Raw genomic sequence first — 20365 nt, forward strand, 5'->3', positions numbered from 1 at the left:
TGTACACGGTCGCACATCAATATGGAAACTACCAGTGGAGAAGTTCTGGCAATTCAGCTAGTTAGGAAATTGCAGAATATCCATGCCAATATTTTAGTCAAAATAAGGTATTGATCAAGGGAAAACTGCAATTTGTATTGTAGAGACAATTGGAGATATTCCACTCATCCCTGAAATAGAGGGATGCCTCACACTGCTAATCCACTAGATCGCTGGGTGATCGATAAGATCCTCACATTGACCATGGTTGAATGGGGCCTTGTTGATAGTGCGATGGCGGCAATTGGTCCACTTCTATAGCTACTGGTGAGCCAAGCTCAAGCTCCAATAGCTGATATCGTCATGGGTTGTAACTGAACGGAAACAGTTATCATTAATACCAAGAGGTAATTATCTGAAATTCTAATTTTAAGCTGAAGGAAGACAAGCTGTCAATGTTTAACGTCATAAGCCCCATAGAAAATTTCTTTCTGTGGGGTCGTTGCGAGCAAGGAACATGGCTCGCTCCAGAAACTTCGACTGACAGGAATAAGTAACCTTCGCGCCCCTCATAGGTTGCAACCATCACCGCGCTCTCAATTATCAACCCGCGGTCGCAATCAGAGGTATCTACTTTCAGGAGAGTATCACGCTCATCTCGTGTTGGTTTTGCCGACGTTGACCAGGCGTCAGAGGCCATGTCTTTGGTGCAGCATGTCTCTGTGATTGACGGCGTGGACCGCGAGATAGAACCGGACCTTCGGGACGATGAGACCATCACCACCTACCATGACGAATCCTTAGTGCCAATCCGCCGCAAAATTAGCTACGATGTTCTTCATGAGCGCCAACAACCGGTGATAGGTGACAAGTCGGGCACTCCGGCGTACGAGGTCTCGACTGCGATTAGACTTGGTATGCAACTCCGTCATTGTTTTTGCTTTTTTTTCCCATTCGTCGATTGAGGATAGACCCTGACCTAGTTTAGTCCAGGTAACCATTACGATTCTCGCTTGTTGGTTCGCGTCTGGAATTGTGTTCGGCTTCGCTGCTTTGAAGCCTGTCCTGATCGACCAAGGCGTCTATCGCGACCTTTGCACGAAAGAGGAATTGCGTGATGGTGTAGAAGTCTGTTTTGAGCAAGATCTTCGGTAAGTCCTTATTACCAGATTAGCTATTTTCTTCCCTGGCTGAACCCTGCTTGTTCAGGCTGAATTTGTTCTTCACGATTGGCTCCATTACCGCCAATGTATCTGCTCTACCGGTCGGGACCATCCTTGACCGATATGGTTCGCGCCTCTGTGGCTTCATCGGGTCCGCCCTGCTTGTCGCTGGAAGCGTGTTGATGTCGCTTTCGTTTTCGCGACCGGACTTCGATGGGTACATCATTGCGAACTTCTTCCTAGCCCTTGGAGGGACATTCGTTTTTGTGCCCTCGTTCCAGATCGCGAATGCGTTCCCCAAGCATGCAGGCATCATCGTCGCTCTGGTTACCGGCGCATTTGATGCGTCCGCTGCGGTGTATTTATTCTACAGGATACTCTATGAGAGCAACCCGGAGACTTTTACGCCGCAGAGGTTTTTCCTAGCCTACGTGGCTGTTCCGGTCTGCCTTCTGCTTGCCCTGCTTACGATCATGCCTGCCCAAGATTATCAATCATCGCATCAGCTGGAAATCAAGATGGAACAGGCCAAGGATTCTACGCGGGATATTCACGAGTCAGACCAAGAGATTGAAAGTGACACCGAGCTGCGACGGGTGCGAAGTCAACGAGCCGAAGAACGCATGGACGATATGCGACAGATTGACCGAGTTTTGGGTGATGCCGACGAAAGAAGACATCGCGAGGAGCAGGAAGCGGAGCGCCAAGCGACCAGCGTGGTTTGGGGTGTCCTCCATGGCTTGCCCGCACGCAAGCAAATGGCCACGCCGTGGTTTATTCTCATCACCTTGATGACTGTGCTTCAGATGCTGCGGATGAACTACTTCATCGCGACCATTCGGGCCCAGTATGAGTTCATGCTGGCTTCCGACCGGCTGGCTGAAAAGATCAACGAGTACTTCGATGTGGCCTTACCGGTTGGGGGTGTCTTTGCCACCCCGTTCATCGGTCTGCTCTTGGATCATCTGAGTGTTCCGAACATGTTGGCCATCATTGTCATCCTGACAACGCTCATTGGAGCCCTGAACTCGGTGCCAGCAGCTTGGGCCGGTTACACCACCGTGACGTTGTTCGTCCTGCTGCGCCCGTTGTACTATTCAGCCATGTCGTAAGTGCTTCTCTGTCTCCTGTTTATTTTCGTGGGCTGACTTCGGCTAGGGACTACGCCACCAAGGTGTTCGGCTTTGCAACATTTGGGCGCGTGTATGGGACTATTATTTGCGTATCCGGCTTGGTGAACTTCAGTCAGTACGCGCTGGACGCATTGACACACGGACCCTTCGACGGCAACCCAATCCCTGTCAATATCTTCCTGGCAGCTGCTGGGTTCGTGGTAGGTACGGTACTCGTCTTGTATGTGCAGATTGCTGGTAAGCACTTGAAAGAGAAGAGATTGGCCTTGGAGAGGGATGAAGAGCAAGAGCGAGAACGATTGATTCCGATTCAAGAGGAGGACGCTTGACCTTACCTCAAACCCGTGATGAATTAAGTTTATTCTTATCCGCATTGCGATAAGAATTGTAATTACTATTTGACGGGATTGAGTATCTGCTGTCATGCTGCTGTCATGCTGCCAATAGACTTCCTCACCTAGTTTACCTAGGTTTTGGACAAAACCCCCTGGCCAGTGGCCACATGGCCGGGCGGGGATGATAGTGCTTAGTAGGTAGAAAGATGCTACCCCGGACTTAGTCCTGACTGAGCACCAACCAAACTCAAATCGAAAACTCAGTTTTAGAACTGTCTGACCTGCTGCTGGAAAACCCCTCCTCTCGCCCATTCACAGCACCCCTCCACACCACTAAACGTTGCATAGAGTGACCAATGAACTCCCAATACTCCCGCAATAAGCCACCATGAAACTCAAATCGCAAAAAAATCCGGGGTAAGCACCAGAACCGGTAGTATAAGCCGTGATCCTGTCGGACGATTGCCTGATCTCCGTTGACAGTGACAAGGATGGCTGACCAGGAAGGAGACTCTAATCTTGTTTACGAGGTTGCCAAGGGTGCGCCAAGGTTGCCCACCCAGTAGTCTTTCTAGTAGTAGTCTGGTTCGTTTTCATCCCGGTATCTGGGATGTGGTGGGTTGGGCCAGTGGTCTGGGCAGTGACTAGATTGAACCAAACCCATGGGGTTTTGCAGACAAGGGAATCCTGTATTGTGCTGGATAGTAGTCTGTAGTACTTGCATGCATGGGGAGATTGTTGGCCAATGGAGGTGCTTGGGTCCCAGTATGATTAGAGTTGGTGGTAACTAGACAAGGGTTGTGCGTCGTGCCTAGGTTATTTGGAAATGGACAGGGTTTCGAGATAGCTGCCGTACCTAGGCATCTATTTAGCTACAGAGAGCTATAGCGAATTCAAGAGACCGGTAACAAGCACTCAATCAGCCACAGTTGGGTTTGGAAGGCTGGTGCGGGTGAACCCGGGCTTCTACTCTGCATTCAACAGGAACTCTGCTAGTTGTTGAAGAAGACACATTGACTACAAGATAGTGGAGACGGACATTCGTAGAGTGGCAATTAGCATGGAATACATCTTAGTTTTGGTTTGACTCATGAGTGAGTGGGATACCTCATCGTACAGTCTTCCTGATGAGGTTGTATCTACAAGACAGCAATCATCATGCCAATCATCCATGACATGCTCCATTCTATTTCCTTGCATACATCCATGCAGACTTTCAATTGTTTTCTGGTCAACCTCCATGCTCCAGCTGACGCTGACCGTGTAACTTCCTTCGTGGAACCTAAACCGCTTGGTCCTGATCCCGCCAAGCTGCCAAGGGCCAGTGTTGATGTCAGTTGTGTCTTTTCCCCCGCATCCAGACCCTCTCTGGATTGTCCTGTTGCGCCGCTCTCCACATCCCCCAGCTCAAATGCCGGGGAAAAAGTTCTGGCTCCCTCTGTTTTACCTGGGGTGCACTCGCCAGCGACCGAGGTATCTTTCCAAACGAAGTCGGCTATTACTTTGTTCTGGTTAGCTCTGTCGGTAGTTGTTCCTCGTTTACACTCTGCACGGACGAATTAGATCAGCTGAGGTTGTACAGATCGGACAGTGCTTCAGACAGAGGGGCAATTGTCTCAAAGCTTGCTAGTTGGCTACTATGGAGTGTGCGATCTGCAACGTATATCTATCTGTGTCTGCCCCGCCGATCTGAGACTAAAACCAGCAATTCTATCGTCCAACTGGTGTTCGACAGCCCAACTGTTTGATCCAGAAACCATGTCACCTCCTACCAGCGAGAAACCGGGCAGCGTGCAAAATATCGAGGATGTCGGCCAGCGCGCCCTCGACAACATCGACTATGACGAGGAATACTCGTACGAAGAGCAGCGCAAGATCATCCACCGCATTGACCGGCGGCTGGTCACCATGACAGGTCTTGCATACTGCATCTCGCTGATGGACAGGACGAATCTCAGTATGGCTGCTGTGGCCGGGTATGGACCGTGACTCTCTGAGACCCGTTGGATGATGTTAACTTGGAATAGTATGACCAAGGAGTTGGGATTGCATATCGGAACGAGATACGTATGTGCGACGTCTTGATTGCACGGACCTGGAACTGACCGAATAGTCCGTCATTGTGCTTATCTTCTTCGTCCCCTATGTCATCTTCCAACCCATCATGACGGTAATCACGAGAAAGCTGGGTCCTACATTCTTCCTGGGGGCTATTGTCATTTCATGGGGCGCAATCTTAATCGTATGTTTCCCTGTTCAGGTCGAGGGACATCAGCCTAACCATAAGACAGGGAATGGGCTTCACGAAAGATTGGAAGCAAATGACTGTATGTCGTGCGTTGCTGGGTCTTCTGGAAGCAGGGTACTTTCCCGGTTGTGTATACCTGCTTTCCAGCTGGTATGTCAGATGTCAGTGTCCCTTCCTCGCTCCGGATGGCCGGTTCTGTGTACTGACTTGATGTAGACGACGTCCAGAAACGTTTTTCGGTCTTCTATCTTATTGGATGTGTTGCCTCTGCCCTGGCGGGTATTCTTGCTTTCGGTTTGTCTCAAATGGGTGGTATCCAGGGCTTGGGAGGCTGGAGATGGATCTTCATCATGGAGGGAGTGGTAAGTTGACCCCCAGCCTCCTACCTCCCCGGACCTCATGCCAGTGCTGATGATATAGATCACCGGCGTTATTGGAGTCTTGACCCTTCTCCTACTCGTCGACTTTCCCGATCGCGCACACAAGTCCTGGCGATTCCTCAGTGAAAAGGAATGCGCCTTTGTCGTCCGGCGCATCAACCGGGACCGATCCGATGCTGATGATGAGCCCTTCAGTCTAATTCGCTTCCTCACCCCGGCCCTCGACCCGAAGATTTGGGGCTTCGCAATGATTTTCCTGTAAGTCCGCGCGCGTCAACAACGACCACCACCACTGACCGTCGCAGCTGCACCACCACCGTCACCTACGCCATCGCATACTTCCTGCCCATTATCCTCCAGCAAGGCATGGGCTACAGCGTCGGCGCCTCGCAATGCCTTGTCGCACCTCCCTTCGTCTTCGCCGGCATCGTCATGTTCTCCTCTGCCTGGGTCGGCGACAAGTACCGCGTGCGGGGCGTTCTCGTCGCCGTCAACTCCATCCTGTGCCTGATCGGCCTGCCCATCCTGGGCTTCCACTCGAACAACGCTGTCCGCTACTTTGGCGTCTTCCTCGCCACGGCCGGCGCCAACGCCAACATCCCCGCGATCATGGCCTACCAGGCCAACAATGTCCGCGGTCAGTGGACTAGAGCGCTCTCCAGCGCGACGCTGGTGGGATTCGGGGGGATTGGCGGTATCCTCAGCAGTCTGGTGTTCCGGTCTCAGGATGCGCCGGGCTATCGGCCTGGCATGTGGACGACCATCGGGTGCGTGTCTCTTTCCTTCCTTCTTTTTTTCACTTCTGCAGCAGTACTGACTGAGGTAGATGCAATATTCTGATTTTGGTTATTGTGGCGGCTATGAGCGTGTGGTTCCGCATCTGCAACAAGCAGGCGGATCGGGGGCAACGGATTATCGAGGGATCGGCCGACTTCCGGTATACGATTTAAAATATCTCATGAGATATCGGCCGATCATGATTTAACTAGCCTTGACATATAATGCAGTTTAATGAACTTGTCCTATCCTACAAGCCAAAGATTCTGGCTCGGAGATTAGCACCCTCTGCCTAAGGCATACAGCACAAGGGATAAACCAAGCCCTGGCAGCACTGCAGGAGTCCTTACTAGTGCCCAAACCTGGTGATGCAACGGCTGTCATAACGCTCCAGGCTCCAGCTATAAGCTTATCGTAATAAACAACAGCTCCCAGCATGAATCAACCCCGCACAAACCATCCCACTGACACCCATCTACCAAAGCTTAAGCGTAGGACACACGCAAACATCCATTAATAAGCTCTACTAACTAAACTAACCAGCTAATACGATGCAGTGTCGGAGTTGCGATGGCGAGGGCATTGCGTTGCAGCGGTGTAGTGTGTTGAGGTAGGGTATTTGAGGGTTTATTGCGGGTGTGAGGAGGGGTATCGGAGGTATCAATATAGGCCTCAGGATGGCGATGGGAATGCCAATGAGGGTAGGATGGATGAGAGGGGGCTGGTTGAGAAGCAGGGGATGGGGGAGTTTGATGGGGAGGGTGAATTAAATGAGAAAAAAGGCTTCAAGTTGCCCAGATTTTGGTGGCTGGAAACATATATTTCCCTATGGTTTTTCTGCAAAGACATGTTTCGTACATCGCTATCAATACACAATATGACTTCGTCACTCTGATGAGGTCAATTTTCTTCGAGGACGGAATGGAATATACCAGAATTGCTAAGCATTTCCAGGAGACAGTTTAGCTAGCAGAGTATGCAGCCCCTGCAATCTAGGACAAGACTCCCTCACAACAGATATTTGGTGGGGATGGAAGGAATCAATCAGGTGGAGCATCCATCCTGAGAAAAAGCCATTTGGCCGGATTCCAGAGAAAGTCACCAAGGGAGATAAGGAGTCTATTTTCCAGATAATGAAACATGGTCCTAGGGACGGCGCATCGGCAGCGGAATTGCTGCACGACAAGTGGTTTGATTATTTGAGTATATGGATTATCGCGTTGACTACAGAACTGATATGTTGTCCCAGATTTCGAAGTAGCCATGTTCCTATTGTTGATCTAGACTAAATGGATCCATGTCCACTATTGGATGTCCCCGGTATTTCCCTATGAGAACTCCGCAGGAAAAGCAACACCGAGGAACAATTCAGACACACCGATCGGAGAAGCTAGACTGCTGGAGAACGCTGAGGGCGGTTCTTGCACAACAGAATGGATTCAATTGTAGTCTGGATTCTTCATATCTAGCTCGGTCTGAATCGAAGCCTGGATCATTGATTGACATACAACTTCCTTGGTGTGAATTGCTCCTTGCACATTGTACGTGCCCTTCTTTCTGGTGATAAGTTCCCCGCGGAAAACTTTTCTTATCGGTCGCGCGGCGGATATGGAGTCCGACGGTGATTGGCCCGGGCTGGTGTTATCGGCGTATTGGAGGACGAAGAAAAGTTTCCCGTCGTCGGTCGTCATCATCCGCGGTCTTCTAGTCGGGCACAATGAACAGAAATAATAATAATAATTATGACGGCCAATCTCGTGCTGGTTGATTTTTCTTCCGATTGACTTCTTTTTATTTCTTCTTTCCCTATCCCTAACTTTCTCAATTCTCATCCCAATCCATCCCTGTTGATGTGTTGAGCTGACTGAGTCGTGAGACCGATCTCTGACGACATACCTGCTCTTCCACTCCTCTGGGCAAACCGCCTCGGTCCATTGGACTCCCTCTATCCGCAGGCATGGCTGCTTCGTTGTGCGCCCTCCGTGGCACTCGCCAGCTTGTCATTCGTACGCGGTTGCGTGCCTCTCCTGCCTCAATCTCACTGCGAAAGGCCGCCCCCTCGCCGGTATTGGCCACTCGCCGTTATCTCAACACTGCCACACAAGCGCCTCCAGCGTCGCGACGGGCAGTTTATACTAGCTCCGTGGCTGACCATGGAGACCCCCATCCCCGCGATCTCTTCCAACCCCTCGACACTTTCCCCCGCCGGCACATTGGCCCCTCGCCCGAGGCGGCCCAGGAGATGCTCGCCGCATTGGACCCTCCGGTAGCAACCCTGGATGAGTTCGTCAAGCAGGTGCTTCCCGCCGACATCCTGTCCAAGAAAGATCTCACGGTCACCCCTCCTAGCGCCGACATCAACCTGCCTCGCTCCAGTGTACACGGTGGCTTGGGAGAGACGGATATGCTGAAGCTGCTTGAGACCTACCGCAAGCAGATTGACATCTCCGGCAAGTCATACCTGGGAACCGGCTACTACCCCACCATTGTTCCCCCGGTTATCCTCCGCAACATTCTGGAAAACCCCGCTTGGTACACCAGCTACACACCCTACCAGCCTGAAATCAGTCAAGGCCGTCTGGAATCGCTCCTGAACTTCCAGACCTTGACCGCCGATCTGACCGGCTTGCCATTCGCCAATGCTTCCGTCCTGGATGAGGCTACCGCTGCCGCCGAGGCCATGACCATGTCTCTGGCCACCCTCCCCATGGCTAAGCAGAAGAAGCCCGGCAAGGCGTATGTGGTGTCCCATCTGTGCCACCCTCAGACCATTGCCGTCATGCAGTCTCGCGCTGAAGGATTCGGGATCAATCTGGTGGTGGGTGACATCATGGCGAACGACTTTGAGCTGGTGAAGAAACAGGGTGACAACCTCATTGGTGTTCTCGCGCAATACCCCGATACCGAGGGTGGTGTGTACGATTTCCAGGCTCTGAGCGACAGCATCCACGCCGCTGGTGGCACCTTCAGCGTTGCTACCGATCTCCTCGCATTGACCCTCCTCAAGGCTCCCGGTGAGTTCGGTGCGGATATCGCGTTTGGGAATGCCCAGAGATTCGGTGTCCCTATGGGATTCGGTGGTCCTCACGCAGCTTTCTTTGCCTGCGCCGACAAGTACAAGCGGAAGGTTCCTGGACGTGTCGTCGGGGTGTCCAAGGACCGTCTGGGCAACCGGGCTTTGAGATTGGCTCTGCAGACCCGCGAACAGCACATCCGTCGCGAAAAGGCCACTAGCAACATTTGCACCGCTCAGGCTCTGCTTGCCAACATGAGTGCCATGTATGCCGTTTACCACGGTCCGGCCGGCCTCAAGTCGATCGCTCAGCGTGTCATGGCCATGACCTCGACGCTGCAGGAGAAGCTCACTGCCTTGGGTTACAATGTTCCTGTCAAGGGCAGCGCTATTTTCGACACCCTGACTGTCGAGTTTGGCAGCAGTGAGGAGGCTGATGCCCTGATTGCGGCCGCTCAGGAGCAGAACATCTTCCTCCGCCGCGTGTCTTCCAGCAAGGTCGGTATCTCTCTTGATGAGACCGTTGGTCGCGAAGAGGTCAAGTCCCTCTTGCAGGTGTTTGCCAAGCACGCTGGCAAGGGCGAGGTTGAGCTCTCTGAGGAGATCGGCATCAAGTCCATTCCCCCCAACTTGGAACGGACCTCCCCCTATCTTACCCACCCGGTGTTCAACACACACCATTCCGAAACCGAAATGCTGCGATACATCCGCCACCTCGAGTCGAAAGATCTGTCTCTCGCTCATTCCATGATTCCTCTTGGCTCCTGCACGATGAAGCTCAACGCAACCACCGAGATGATCCCCGTCTCCTGGCCCGAGTTCTCCCAGATCCACCCCTTCATGCCCGCCGACAAAGCCAAGGGCTACACGCAGATGATTGACGACCTCGAACGGCAGCTCGCCGACATCACCGGCATGGCCGAGATCACCGTGCAACCCAACTCTGGTGCTCAAGGCGAGTTTGCTGGTCTGCGTGTCATCAAGAAGTACCATGAAGCCAACGGAGGCGAGAAGCGCAATATCTGCTTGATCCCTGTCTCGGCTCATGGCACCAACCCCGCCAGTGCCGCCATGGCCGGTATGCGTGTGGTCTCGATCAAGTGCGACACCAAGACCGGCAACTTGGACCTGGCTGACCTCAAGGCCAAATGCGAGAAACACAAGGATGAACTTGCAGCCATCATGATCACCTACCCTAGCACCTTTGGTGTGTACGAGCCAGGTGTTAAGGAGGCCTGTGAGATTGTCCACCAGCACGGCGGACAGGTCTACATGGATGGCGCCAACATGAACGCGCAGATCGGTCTGTGCTCTCCCGGTGAGATTGGTGCCGATGTGTGCCACTTGAACCTGCACAAGACGTTCTGCATTCCCCACGGCGGTGGTGGCCCCGGCGTGGGTCCCATTGGCGTTGCCGAGCACCTGCGTCCTTTCCTGCCTTCGCACCCGGCCAGTGAGTACCTGCAATCCAAGCGTGCGGCGACCTCGTCGCCCCCCATCAGCGCTGCTCCTTGGGGTAGCGCCAGCATTCTTCCCATCACCTTCAACTATATCAACATGATGGGTGCCAAGGGCTTGACGCACGCCACCAAGATTACTCTCCTCAATGCCAACTACATCCTCTCTCGTCTCAAGCCCCATTATCCCATTCTTTACACCAACAACAACGGCCGCTGCGCCCACGAGTTCATCCTCGATGTGCGCAAGTTCAAGGATACCTGCGGTATCGAGGCCATCGATATTGCCAAACGTCTGCAGGACTATGGCTTCCACGCCCCCACAATGTCCTGGCCTGTGGCCAACACTCTCATGATTGAACCCACCGAGTCGGAGAACAAGGCGGAGCTGGACCGATTCTGTGATGCGCTCATTTCCATTCGCAAGGAGATTGCCGCTGTCGAGAGCGGCGAGCAGCCTCGGGAGGGTAACGTTCTCAAGAACGCCCCTCACACGCAGCGCGATCTGCTGTCCAGTGAGTGGAACCGTCCCTACTCGCGGGAGGCTGCGGCGTATCCCCTTCCATATTTGGTGGAGAAGAAGTTCTGGCCTTCGGTGACCAGAGTAGATGATGGTAAGCTCTTTTGTCTTTCCTTCTTTTCTTCCTCTCCAAAGAGACGAGGCTAATTTATCTATAGCATACGGTGATCAGAACCTGTTCTGCACTTGTGGCCCCGTGGAGGAGACGGATTAAATGATACCCATGTTTCAACATTCTTCTAATTCAGTTCTACTTTGACCCTTTTCAACACTTGCCTTGAGGCATTTACGGTGGCATGAGCAGCATGATCCGATTCAACAAATCATGATAGACATTGGGATGGCGTTTGATTTTGTTTTAGAGTGGCAACCAGCTGCGGCAACCGAAAATAGCGAGTTAATACCAGTTTGCACTGCTCACCGCAGTTCATACCAATATACCATCATCATTCATCAGTATCTCCGTTAGTCTATCATAGGTTAATCTATCATAGCCCGTTTGTACCTGTCGTGTGCACTGCCGAATGCTTATCTTATCAGAGTGCCAGGGGTGCAGTGGGTTCCTGAGGCATCGGAGCTGGCCGCTCTCCGTCCACGAGCGACTTTTCTCTCGCCGCAACTGGCCGATCATCATATAATCATTAATCATCCCCTTCTACCCCAGTATCCACCTGACTTATTCTTCCCCCGAGTCCAGTCCTGCTTCACTGCTATTTAGATAGACCTCGACCCGGTATTCGTGTTCGTGGTGTTGCGCTTGAATCGGAATATTTGCTGCTTGTTGTGGTCCCGTGCACCTGCATCCATGTTGGGTTGAAGTGCTCCGGACATATCACTATAGTACGATTTCGCCACATATATGGAGAGTGCGCTAGCTAACTAGATCAGGACTTTCTTTCTGTCGATAATAAGAATTGACGTACGTCAGTGACGGCTTCGTTGATACGTGTACATTATTTTTCCAAGTACATAGCTTTCTGTTTTCTGCGCTTCTACCTGGCAATGGCAACAGCAACGGCCCCTACGTACACTTTGTTCCTCGGAACATTTATCCATCTTCCCCGCAAACCGACTGGGGCGGATCCAGGTGCGAAATGGAGACCAGCCCTGGAGATCAATCACGGCGCATTATGGGTTTCGAATAGCGACGGGAAGATCGCGGGGTTTGACTGGTCTTTCTCACCAGCTGATGGAGACGTGAACTCCCTGACGGAGAAGTTGGGACTGAGCGGAAAGGTCACGGAGGTGGTTCGCGCAAGGGAGGAGAGGAACGAGTTTTTCTTCCCCGGGTTTATTGGTAAGCTTCTTCTTCATCATCATCATTATCTTGACATAGGTATAAGCTGACAGACAAGACACACACATCCACGCCCCGCAATACCCCAACTCGGGCATCTTCGGTTCGTCGACCCTCCTCGACTGGCTCGAAACATACACCTTCCCCCTCGAATCCTCCTTCGGCGACGCCTCCAAAGCCCGCGCTGTCTACTCGCGCGTCATCGCCCGCACTCTCGCAAACGGCACCACCTGCGCCTCCTACTTCGCCACCATCCACGTCCCCGCCACCAACCTCCTCGCTTCCCTCTGCCACTCCCGCGGCCAGCGCGCCCTCATCGGCCGCGTGTGCATGGACAACCCCTCCTTCTGCCCGGACTACTATCTCGACTCCTCTCCCGAATCTTCAGTCAGCAAATCCAAGGAAACAATTGCCCACATCCACTCCATCGACCCCGCCGGCACGCTCATCCACCCCATCCTCACCCCGCGCTTTGCGCCAACCTGCTCCCCGCCTGCCCTCCACGGCCTCGCCCAGCTAGCGCAGTCCTACAACCCCCCGCTCCACATCCAAACCCACCTCTCCGAGAATACAGGCGAGATATCGCTCGTCCGCGAGCTTTTCCCCCAGAGCAAAGACTACACGTCTGTGTATGACGACTTCGGACTCCTCACGCCGCGCACGATCCTCGCGCACGCCGTGCATCTGTCGCCGTCCGAGCGGGAACTCATCGCCGCGCGAGGCGCCAAGGTATCGCATTGCCCCGCGTCCAACTCCGCGCTGGGAAGCGGGCTCTGCGCCGTGAGGAAGCTGCTAGAGGCTGGTGTGGAGGTGGGCCTAGGGACGGATGTAAGCGGCGGGTATAACTGTAGTGTGCTCGAGGCTGTGCGGCAGGGATGTCTTGTTTCGAGGCTTTTGCGGCATAGCGGGACTGATGATCCTGGTGATGGGGACGACGGTGAGGAGGTGCTGAGTGTCGAGGAGGGTCTGTACCTTGCGACGCGGGGCGGCGCGGCGGTTGTGGATCTGGCTGGGGAGATTGGGGGTTTCGAGGTCGGGATGAGTTTTGATGCACAGATGGTGCGGTTGGGTCATTCGCATACATCGTCATCCCCGACAGCTGAGCATGGGGTGGTGGATGTGTTTGGATGGGAGTCGTGGACGGAGAAGGTGCATAAATGGGTGTGGACGGGGGATGATCGGAATGTAAAGGCGGTTTGGGTCCGGGGGAGGTTGGTTCACTCTTTGGATGAAGGACAATCACAATCGGATGTGAGCATCCCCGAGAAAGGGAAACCTACGTGGATATGGGCAGGCACAGGGGCGGCCTGGGAATCGAAGTGGTGGTTGTGTGGATTGGGGTTCGTGAGTGCTTGGTTTATTTTTGATAGAGTCATGCGGTAATGTCTTACTGCGAGCGAAGCGACCATGTTGCAAATACTGCATTTGTCAAATATTCAACTACTAGCTACCGCTCCATATACCCTCGCGATACCCCTACTGGAACAGCTCGACGCAGTCGAAGATCTAGCAGTGTTAGTCTAGAACACACAAAGTGAAAACTGAGCTTACAAAGTTAGGACTGAGGAACGCGTCTCCGGAGCTGCCAGAGACGACACTAATGGTAATCTATTCCTGTTGTCGGCTCGGTAGCTAGACGATAAAAATGAATTACGGCGTACCGTGTTGGTGCCCGCAACGATCGTGCCGGCCGGAATCGCAACATCATACACCTCACCGAGCCCCCTGTACGCACCGCGAGTAACACCGCGCGAGTTGAGGTCTTTGGGGGCGGAGGGAATCGGTCCGGTCCACGAGTTGACCTGTCTCATTAGCTTCTTGTCCGGCGAAGAGAGCTGGCCGGTGGCATACCGTGACTTGGGGGCGACCACCCGCAAAAGACAGGGTCGTGCCGATGCGCAGCGTGGCGGCGCCGGTCTGCGAGGACGACGCGGTGAACTTGATCGTGACGGGGCTGTTGACCGACTTGAAGATAGCCATGGGGAAGTCAGACAGCGAGGAGCTTCCGACGGTGTAGGTGAGCGGGCCCCAGCTGGACATGCGCGAGTCGGACGGGTGCATCCTTAGCTGGTTTGCAGCGTTGCGGAAGCCGGTGGGCCTATGTTGTCAGTGCCTCTGTGGATTGAGACGTTCAGATGCTGAAATGCGTTTGCACTTACTGGCCGTCCCATTCGCCGATCTTGAAGATGGTCTTGCCGGTCGTCACGGACCCGGAGATGTTCTTGGTGGTCGTCGAGCCGGCCGACACGGAGACAGAGGTCGAGGCAACCTTGTATTCGCCCTGGTAGTACACCATGGTATAGGTTCCGGGCTTCATGGCGGGAGAGGTGAAGCTGCCGTCAGAGGCCGTATAGGTCCAGTACTGCGCCTCATCGTTGTACCTGGATAATTAGCATCGGGACGTTTAGTGCCGACATTGGGTTCTCGGCATACCAGTGAACAACCCATTTGAACGTGGAATCAGCACCCGATGCCTTTCCAGACACCTTGCCTCGGGCACTGTCCGGGACGTAGCCCTGAATATCAAGATTCGCAAAGAAAGACGTATCAATGTTGGTGCCCGGAGTGCCGCTGCGACTAAAGTACATCGAATATGGGCCGTGCAGCCCCATGCGATTCGCTTCTGTTTGGACGTGGCCGGAGTTCTGGGTGCATTAGCGACTGCACGATCCCGAAACAGACGAACACCTACCATGTACCAGTAGAGGGCGTTGTATTGGCCTCCGTTGTTGGTATTGATATCGCTGCTGAAATCAGTAGCGGCTCGCGCACAGGGATAGCAAAAAAAGAGAATCATACCGGTGGAAAGGACCGCCGGACGAGGATTCGTATTGGTTCAGGATCATGCACACGCGATGCGCGCTGCCAGAGACACCTGTGTCTGTTAGCCTAGATTTCAAGGGAAGTGGACGCTACCTACAGTGTCTGTGGTCGTCGATGAATCGCTCGCTCGAGTAGAACTTGCTACGGGTCTGACCATTGACCAGGAACTATGACTGTCAGCGCGTGGCATCATTTCTGAGACGACCAACTTACCACATCCGAGCCCTCAATGGCGGTACCGCCAGAGGTGTTGGAGACTTCACCAAATGGCTCCTCGTTGGGGAGGAGCTCGTTGTTGAGACGAGCAATGAACCGCAGCTCACCAATAGAGGGTTCTGGACTGTCAGCAGAGACTCCGAAGCATTGTCAGAGGACTAACCCGCAGTAATATAGGTGGCCATATGAATGATGGGGTCTCCGTTGTGCACGACGAAGTAATGAGTCAAGGTACTTGTCGAGCAGGTAACCTTGATATAATCGCCTACAGAGGTCAGGACAATAATGCCATCTTCAGCAGTACCTGAACACACCGCTCTGAGTGGCAGAGACGGATGCAGATCCGAGACCTGACCCAATGTGACTGCCTGTGCCTTGATACTGCAGCTCGGCGCCGTAGAAGTTGATCGATGTGATGTCGCAGTTCGACCGGTTGACGGTGAACTTCAACGGATTCGGCGAGTTGGCATCGATGACATAGGAGCTGCTGGTCGTAGTGATGCCAAAGGCCGCATAGGTGACGCGAGCCCAGGAGGGAAGGAACAGCAAAAGCGTAGCTTTCGACAGCATGATGAACCGCTCTGGGAGGTGGCGTTCTGAGCTGAGCTTCTATTCTGTGCGGTATGCAGAACTGCAGATTCCTATATATCACCAGATGCCATTCTTCGTGGTGCCAGCCTCAGACACCGAGGGATCATCCTCTCCATCACATTTCTCCTCCTGGCAATTTGACGGGTTCCACCAATCTCAGTGGGTTGGATAATTGTCCAACATGAGCGCGCCATCATCATCTATCAAAGCTGGCGCTAGCGAAGGAGTGCATGACAGCATATTAATTGGGCCCACAATATGTACCGATACATGCGGAGAAACCTGCGCAAATGCCACGAAATAGATGAATTCCACGCGGTAGGTTTCTCCAGAGAAGGGTTGGCGCCAAGTATCATCACCTCGGCAGGATGCTCCTTTAAACCGGCCAATTTCTTCACGGTTTTAGTGATTTTGAGAGATAACACACCGTACACTAGCCACTCATTCATGCTGGCAGCGTACACTACTGGATCCAATATCGACCTCGTCAGAGGGCAGGAGTAGCTCTGGTTCATCCGGACGATGCCCGGGGATCACATCGCCATGCCTAAAAGATCACGGATCACCAAGTGGGGTTTGGCAGGATCAAATCATTCCGTTACTCCATATTGCAAGCCAGATTCGGTCGATATTATCGCGAGAGCCCCAAGTTATCGTCTTTCAGCCATGGTTTTGAAACACTCGGCCTTTTGCCGGAATGATCTAAGTGCGTTTTGTCAGGCTTTGGCGCCATAAACACCCAGTCAGCTGCACACGGATTTTTTCTGTCTCGTCTTGAGCTTCTTTTCTTCAGGGGGAACGGCTATTTCAGTAATTTCCATCAATCAATCAGCCGCTCATTGCATCCCTCGCATTGTATCATCCCGAGTCTGGCAGAGATGTTGCGGTCGGCCACTCATCTGATGACGTTCAGTTCAGGGGTATCCCTCTAGTGTCCTCCACATATGCGCAAAGGGGCTGTGGTTTTGAAACAGCTAAGATGATCGAATGTGTCGAGTTGGGAAATGAAACTCGTGGTGGGCTTGGTGCCAGTCTTCACCGGAATCATTCCGGAAATCCCAGCCGTCTAGCCGAAGGACTCCTTGCGTTTGAAGATTAGAAAACATTTCTGCTGATTTTTGCTTGAGGTCGAATTCTAGACCACGTTTCTGCTAAGTTGCTGGTCTCACTCATCGCCGCTGACGGATCGGTTCGAATACCCAAGAGAACAGGATCATCTTAGGATTCAGAAACAGCCATATCCTGTTAGGAACATCTTCGAATATTTAGGACCCAATTGGTGTTCACAACTCATTCCTGCTGATATGATTTCCACTCAGGAAATGAGGGGCTGAGAAGAAGTCTACAGGTCTATTTTTATAGTGAAGCTGCGTGAAGATCAAGTGCCTATTAGTACTTGATATACGGCCGAGACGTCCCCAACTGGTCCTTCTATGTTCGAAGTATTCATTACAGGCTTATTTACGTGGCATCTTTCATCAATTTGTTAAAGTCATGGTTTTCGTGTCCTGTCCTTGTTCAGGGGCAACTGCATTTCAGCTAATGTATAAAGACAGGCATTTCTGAAGCGCAATTTCTATAATAGAGTATGGGCGGCCCTTCAGGCTCTCCAAGCCAACACTGACTGATGTGCTCAGCGTGCAAATGCTTAATTGCTATGAGTTAAATCAGAGCGTGCCTAACATGATGCTGATAACCGTCGCTGGCATTCTCGTGGGAGGGTCATGAGATCGAACCGCGATGCTTCAGATTCTCCTCCATGAACACAGATATGAACAACTTATCCGATCAAGCTCTGTCATACATGAGATCATGAATGATACACAAATAGTCTAACGATATATTTGTCTGATTGTCCTTCCTAGAATCTTGAGTGTCAGGTTCTGTCAATCCTTTGGAGCGAGGGAGTAGGGACCGCATTCATTTCTGCTGGACATCAATTCGGCAAACCTTGAAGCACTTTGGGACTAAAAGGGCTTGTTATTGTCTGTATGCATTCTGTTTAGCAATGAATGCGTGCACTGCTACAAATTGGACATCCTTAATCTGAAGCTATTGTTCGGGTACATGCATCATATTGTTCTAGAATGTCTCGGGTCACCCCTAAAGTGGATAACCATGTGGCACAACTGACTAGCTCATGCATCTTTCGGCTTTGGTGCATGTCAATTGGTGAGGTTCTGAAAGCCCCAGGTCAAGGAAGGTTGTCTTCCATTCTGATAGTGGCTGGATCCTCATAGACAGTTGAATGGTTTCTTTTATCACCGCTTTCGGTAATCTGTTGTACGGCACACTTGAGTCGCACCGCACGAGACATCCTCGGTCTCGATGACCGCGATTGTTGTGAATCTCCACTGCCTGCTCAGGAGTGACAACTACAAGTGCAAAAATGGCTGCACTAACTTGACGAACTCCTCGACGGTGTGGCAGTATATATGTCGGTCCACTCCAGCTTTCCCGGTCCTTGATCGCCATCTCAGCCCACTACATGGATTGTCCGCGGGCCTACCTTTTATCTTACATTGAGTTTGACGTTGAGCCGATCCTTGTGCAGACTTCCGATGAAGCTCCATTCACCATGGCTCGCTGCAATGAAGCTTGCAGTTATCTTTGACCCTGTCACAGGCATTGGACTACCAGCGTCCACGCTAGGAAGAGACCTGCGCCTCGCCGCTGAATTGGGCTTGGACTCTCATCTCGCAATGAATGACCCTGAAACCTTCCGTTCCATGATTGCCGATTCTGTGGGATCCATAAGTGCAGCAGAACACACAGAGGTGAGTTCAAGCCTTTACAAGTACCGATCTTGTTCTTAACTCGTGCAGATGCTCATTGACCACGAGGATCCCTCAGTTGGCACCTATCGAAACAGGTTTTGGGTCAATGAAGACTTCTACATCTCTGGGAGTCCGATTATGGTCTATGATATTGGAGAGGCTACAGCCGAGTACTCGGTTTCTTTGTTGACAAATTCCTCATCCTGGCTCAGTCTGCTGTTGCAGGAATTTAACGCTATGGGGATTGTGTGGGAGCACAGGTAGGGTCAATCAAAGGCGGCAAACTATTAAATTTGGACTGATGTTGTAAAGATATTATGGAGGCTCACTCCCATACCCCGTCAGCCAGGATATGCCCGTGGAGCACTTGAAGTATCTCACCACCGAACAGGCTCTTGCTGATATCCCATATTTTGCGGCAAATTTCAGCCGGCTGAATCATCCTGATTTCGATCTGACACCCAGAGGAACCCCTTGGATTATGATCGGTGGATCCTATCCTGGTATCCGTGCTGCGATCACTCGCAACAAATACCCCGATACCATATTTGCAGCTTATGCTTCGTCCGCCCCCGTCCAGGCTCAACTCAATATGAGCGTGTACTATGAGCAGATTTACCGCGCTATTGTGGGCAACGGGTACAGTAACTGTACCAAGGACATCCAGGCTGCTCTTAAGTACATCGATGGCCAGTTATCCAACAAAAGGACGTTCGCATTGATCAAACGGCTTTTTCTTGGACCCGATGCGGAGAAGAACAGCAATGAAGACTTCACCACGGCTTTGGTCACTCTTTACGGACCTTTTCAAGCTCACGGTCTTTGGAGTGGTAATCAAAGCTTGCCCGATTTCTGCAACTACCTTGAGCTGGACCCGGCGACAAACCAATCGGCAGGACCGGAGGGTCTCTCCCCAATCCACGGCAGCAAATATGTTGCAGAGCGATGGGCGTCATTTCCTTACTTCATATCGCTGGTCAACAGGATGTATGGGACTAACTGCAACGGTCTTAATGCATCAGAGCCTTTATCATGCGATTTCAGTCAAACAAACACCATCCCTGAGTTGATCAGCTGGACTTGGCAATATTGCACCGAATGGGGCTTTTTCCAGAGCAACAACTTTGGCTCTCATGCGCTTCTTTCCTCATATCAGACCCTGGAGTATCAACAGGAACTCTGTTATCGCCAGTTCCCAAATGCCGTCCAGGCTGGCGTTCTACCGCCACGACCACAGACGGAAAGCTTGAACGAAAAGTTCGGCGGCTGGACTATCCGACCGTCCAACGTGTATTTCAGCGGGGGGCAATTTGATCCCTGGAGAACATTTTCGGTGCTATCTGATGAAGATTGGGCTCCACAGGGAGTCAATTTCACCACTGAGATACCGGCCTGTGGGGTCCCCACCAGCAAAGACGCGATCTTTGGGTACATTATGGAGAACGCGGTGCACTGCCCCGACTTTCGCCTCACCCCAGACGCGGCAGTCTCCCGGAATTACTTTAGCAGGGCCTTGAAACAATGGCTGCCATGTTTCAGGCGTAGCCAGTCCCGGCAGTCACATTGATCATTCATGTCATCTGAGTGTGAGGGGAGGAGTTAGCGTGGCCGAAGGTGGGTGTGGTAGCTAGCCTTTTTCATACATGCTTGCGACCT

General features: G+C 52.3%; 6 protein-coding genes across 6 annotated transcripts; 5 read left to right on the forward strand and 1 right to left on the reverse strand.

Annotated features, from left to right (window-relative positions):
• The first annotated feature begins 189 nt into the window (after positions 1-189).
• On the forward strand, positions 190-3585 carry AFUA_4G03740 (putative MFS transporter). The gene is made up of 5 exons (XM_741468.2): positions 190-605; positions 666-894; positions 968-1130; positions 1189-2250; positions 2301-3585. Exons 2-5 carry the CDS (start codon positions 678-680, stop codon positions 2602-2604), a joined length of 1746 nt encoding a protein of 581 aa, XP_746561.1. The 5' UTR covers positions 190-605; positions 666-677; the 3' UTR covers positions 2605-3585.
• A 418-nt stretch (positions 3586-4003) lies between these two features.
• Positions 4004-6188, forward strand: AFUA_4G03750 (putative phthalate transporter; the record flags this gene model as incomplete). Its single annotated transcript, XM_741469.2, has 7 exons — positions 4004-4586; positions 4638-4677; positions 4724-4937; positions 5075-5220; positions 5279-5496; positions 5544-6005; positions 6065-6188. Exons 1-7 carry the CDS (start codon positions 4369-4371, stop codon positions 6186-6188), a joined length of 1422 nt encoding a protein of 473 aa, XP_746562.1. The 5' UTR covers positions 4004-4368.
• A 1478-nt stretch (positions 6189-7666) lies between these two features.
• Positions 7667-11464, forward strand: AFUA_4G03760 (glycine decarboxylase subunit P). Its single transcript, XM_741470.2, has 2 exons — positions 7667-11099; positions 11164-11464. The coding sequence occupies exons 1-2, from the start codon at positions 7973-7975 to the stop codon at positions 11217-11219; spliced, it is 3183 nt and encodes a 1060-aa protein (XP_746563.1). The 5' UTR covers positions 7667-7972; the 3' UTR covers positions 11220-11464.
• Positions 11465-11593: 129 nt separating this feature from the next.
• AFUA_4G03770 (uncharacterized protein) lies at positions 11594-13685 on the forward strand (the record flags this gene model as incomplete). The annotated part of the gene is made up of 3 exons (XM_077804535.1): positions 11594-11845; positions 11894-12302; positions 12361-13685. Exons 2-3 carry the CDS (start codon positions 12008-12010, stop codon positions 13683-13685), a joined length of 1620 nt encoding a protein of 539 aa, XP_077660682.1. The 5' UTR covers positions 11594-11845; positions 11894-12007.
• A 93-nt stretch (positions 13686-13778) lies between these two features.
• rglA (putative rhamnogalacturonase B) lies at positions 13779-16361 on the reverse strand (the record flags this gene model as incomplete). The annotated part of the gene is made up of 12 exons (XM_741472.2): positions 15656-16361; positions 15505-15606; positions 15339-15460; positions 15223-15292; positions 15102-15177; positions 14995-15046; positions 14736-14947; positions 14462-14683; positions 14154-14400; positions 13964-14104; positions 13854-13910; positions 13779-13808 (listed from the first exon to the last, which is right to left on the reverse strand). Exons 1-12 carry the CDS (start codon positions 15909-15911, stop codon positions 13779-13781), a joined length of 1587 nt encoding a protein of 528 aa, XP_746565.1. The 5' UTR covers positions 15912-16361.
• A 1974-nt stretch (positions 16362-18335) lies between these two features.
• AFUA_4G03790 (putative serine peptidase, family S28) lies at positions 18336-20276 on the forward strand (the record flags this gene model as incomplete). The annotated part of the gene is made up of 3 exons (XM_741473.2): positions 18336-18709; positions 18758-18969; positions 19022-20276. The coding sequence occupies exons 1-3, from the start codon at positions 18494-18496 to the stop codon at positions 20274-20276; spliced, it is 1683 nt and encodes a 560-aa protein (XP_746566.1). The 5' UTR covers positions 18336-18493.
• Positions 20277-20365: the final 89 nt, after the last annotated feature.

This window comes from Aspergillus fumigatus, chromosome 4 (assembly GCF_000002655.1).
Source record: "Aspergillus fumigatus Af293 chromosome 4, whole genome shotgun sequence".
Taxonomy (NCBI): Eukaryota; Fungi; Ascomycota; class Eurotiomycetes; order Eurotiales; family Aspergillaceae; genus Aspergillus; species Aspergillus fumigatus.

Excerpts from the sequence above, each read along its gene's own strand:
- AFUA_4G03740 (XM_741468.2), top strand. The coding sequence starts at position 678 with ATGTCTTTGGTGCAGCATGTCTCTGTGATTGACGGCGTGGACCGCGAG. Across the intron at positions 1,131-1,188 it reads TGTTTTGAGCAAGATCTTCG|GCTGAATTTGTTCTTCACGA; the intron begins GTAAGTCCTTAT and ends CTGCTTGTTCAG. Across the intron at positions 2,251-2,300 it reads TTGTACTATTCAGCCATGTC|GGACTACGCCACCAAGGTGT; the intron begins GTAAGTGCTTCT and ends GACTTCGGCTAG.
- AFUA_4G03760 (XM_741470.2), top strand. The coding sequence starts at position 7,973 with ATGGCTGCTTCGTTGTGCGCCCTCCGTGGCACTCGCCAGCTTGTCATT. Across the intron at positions 11,100-11,163 it reads GGTGACCAGAGTAGATGATG|CATACGGTGATCAGAACCTG; the intron begins GTAAGCTCTTTT and ends ATTTATCTATAG.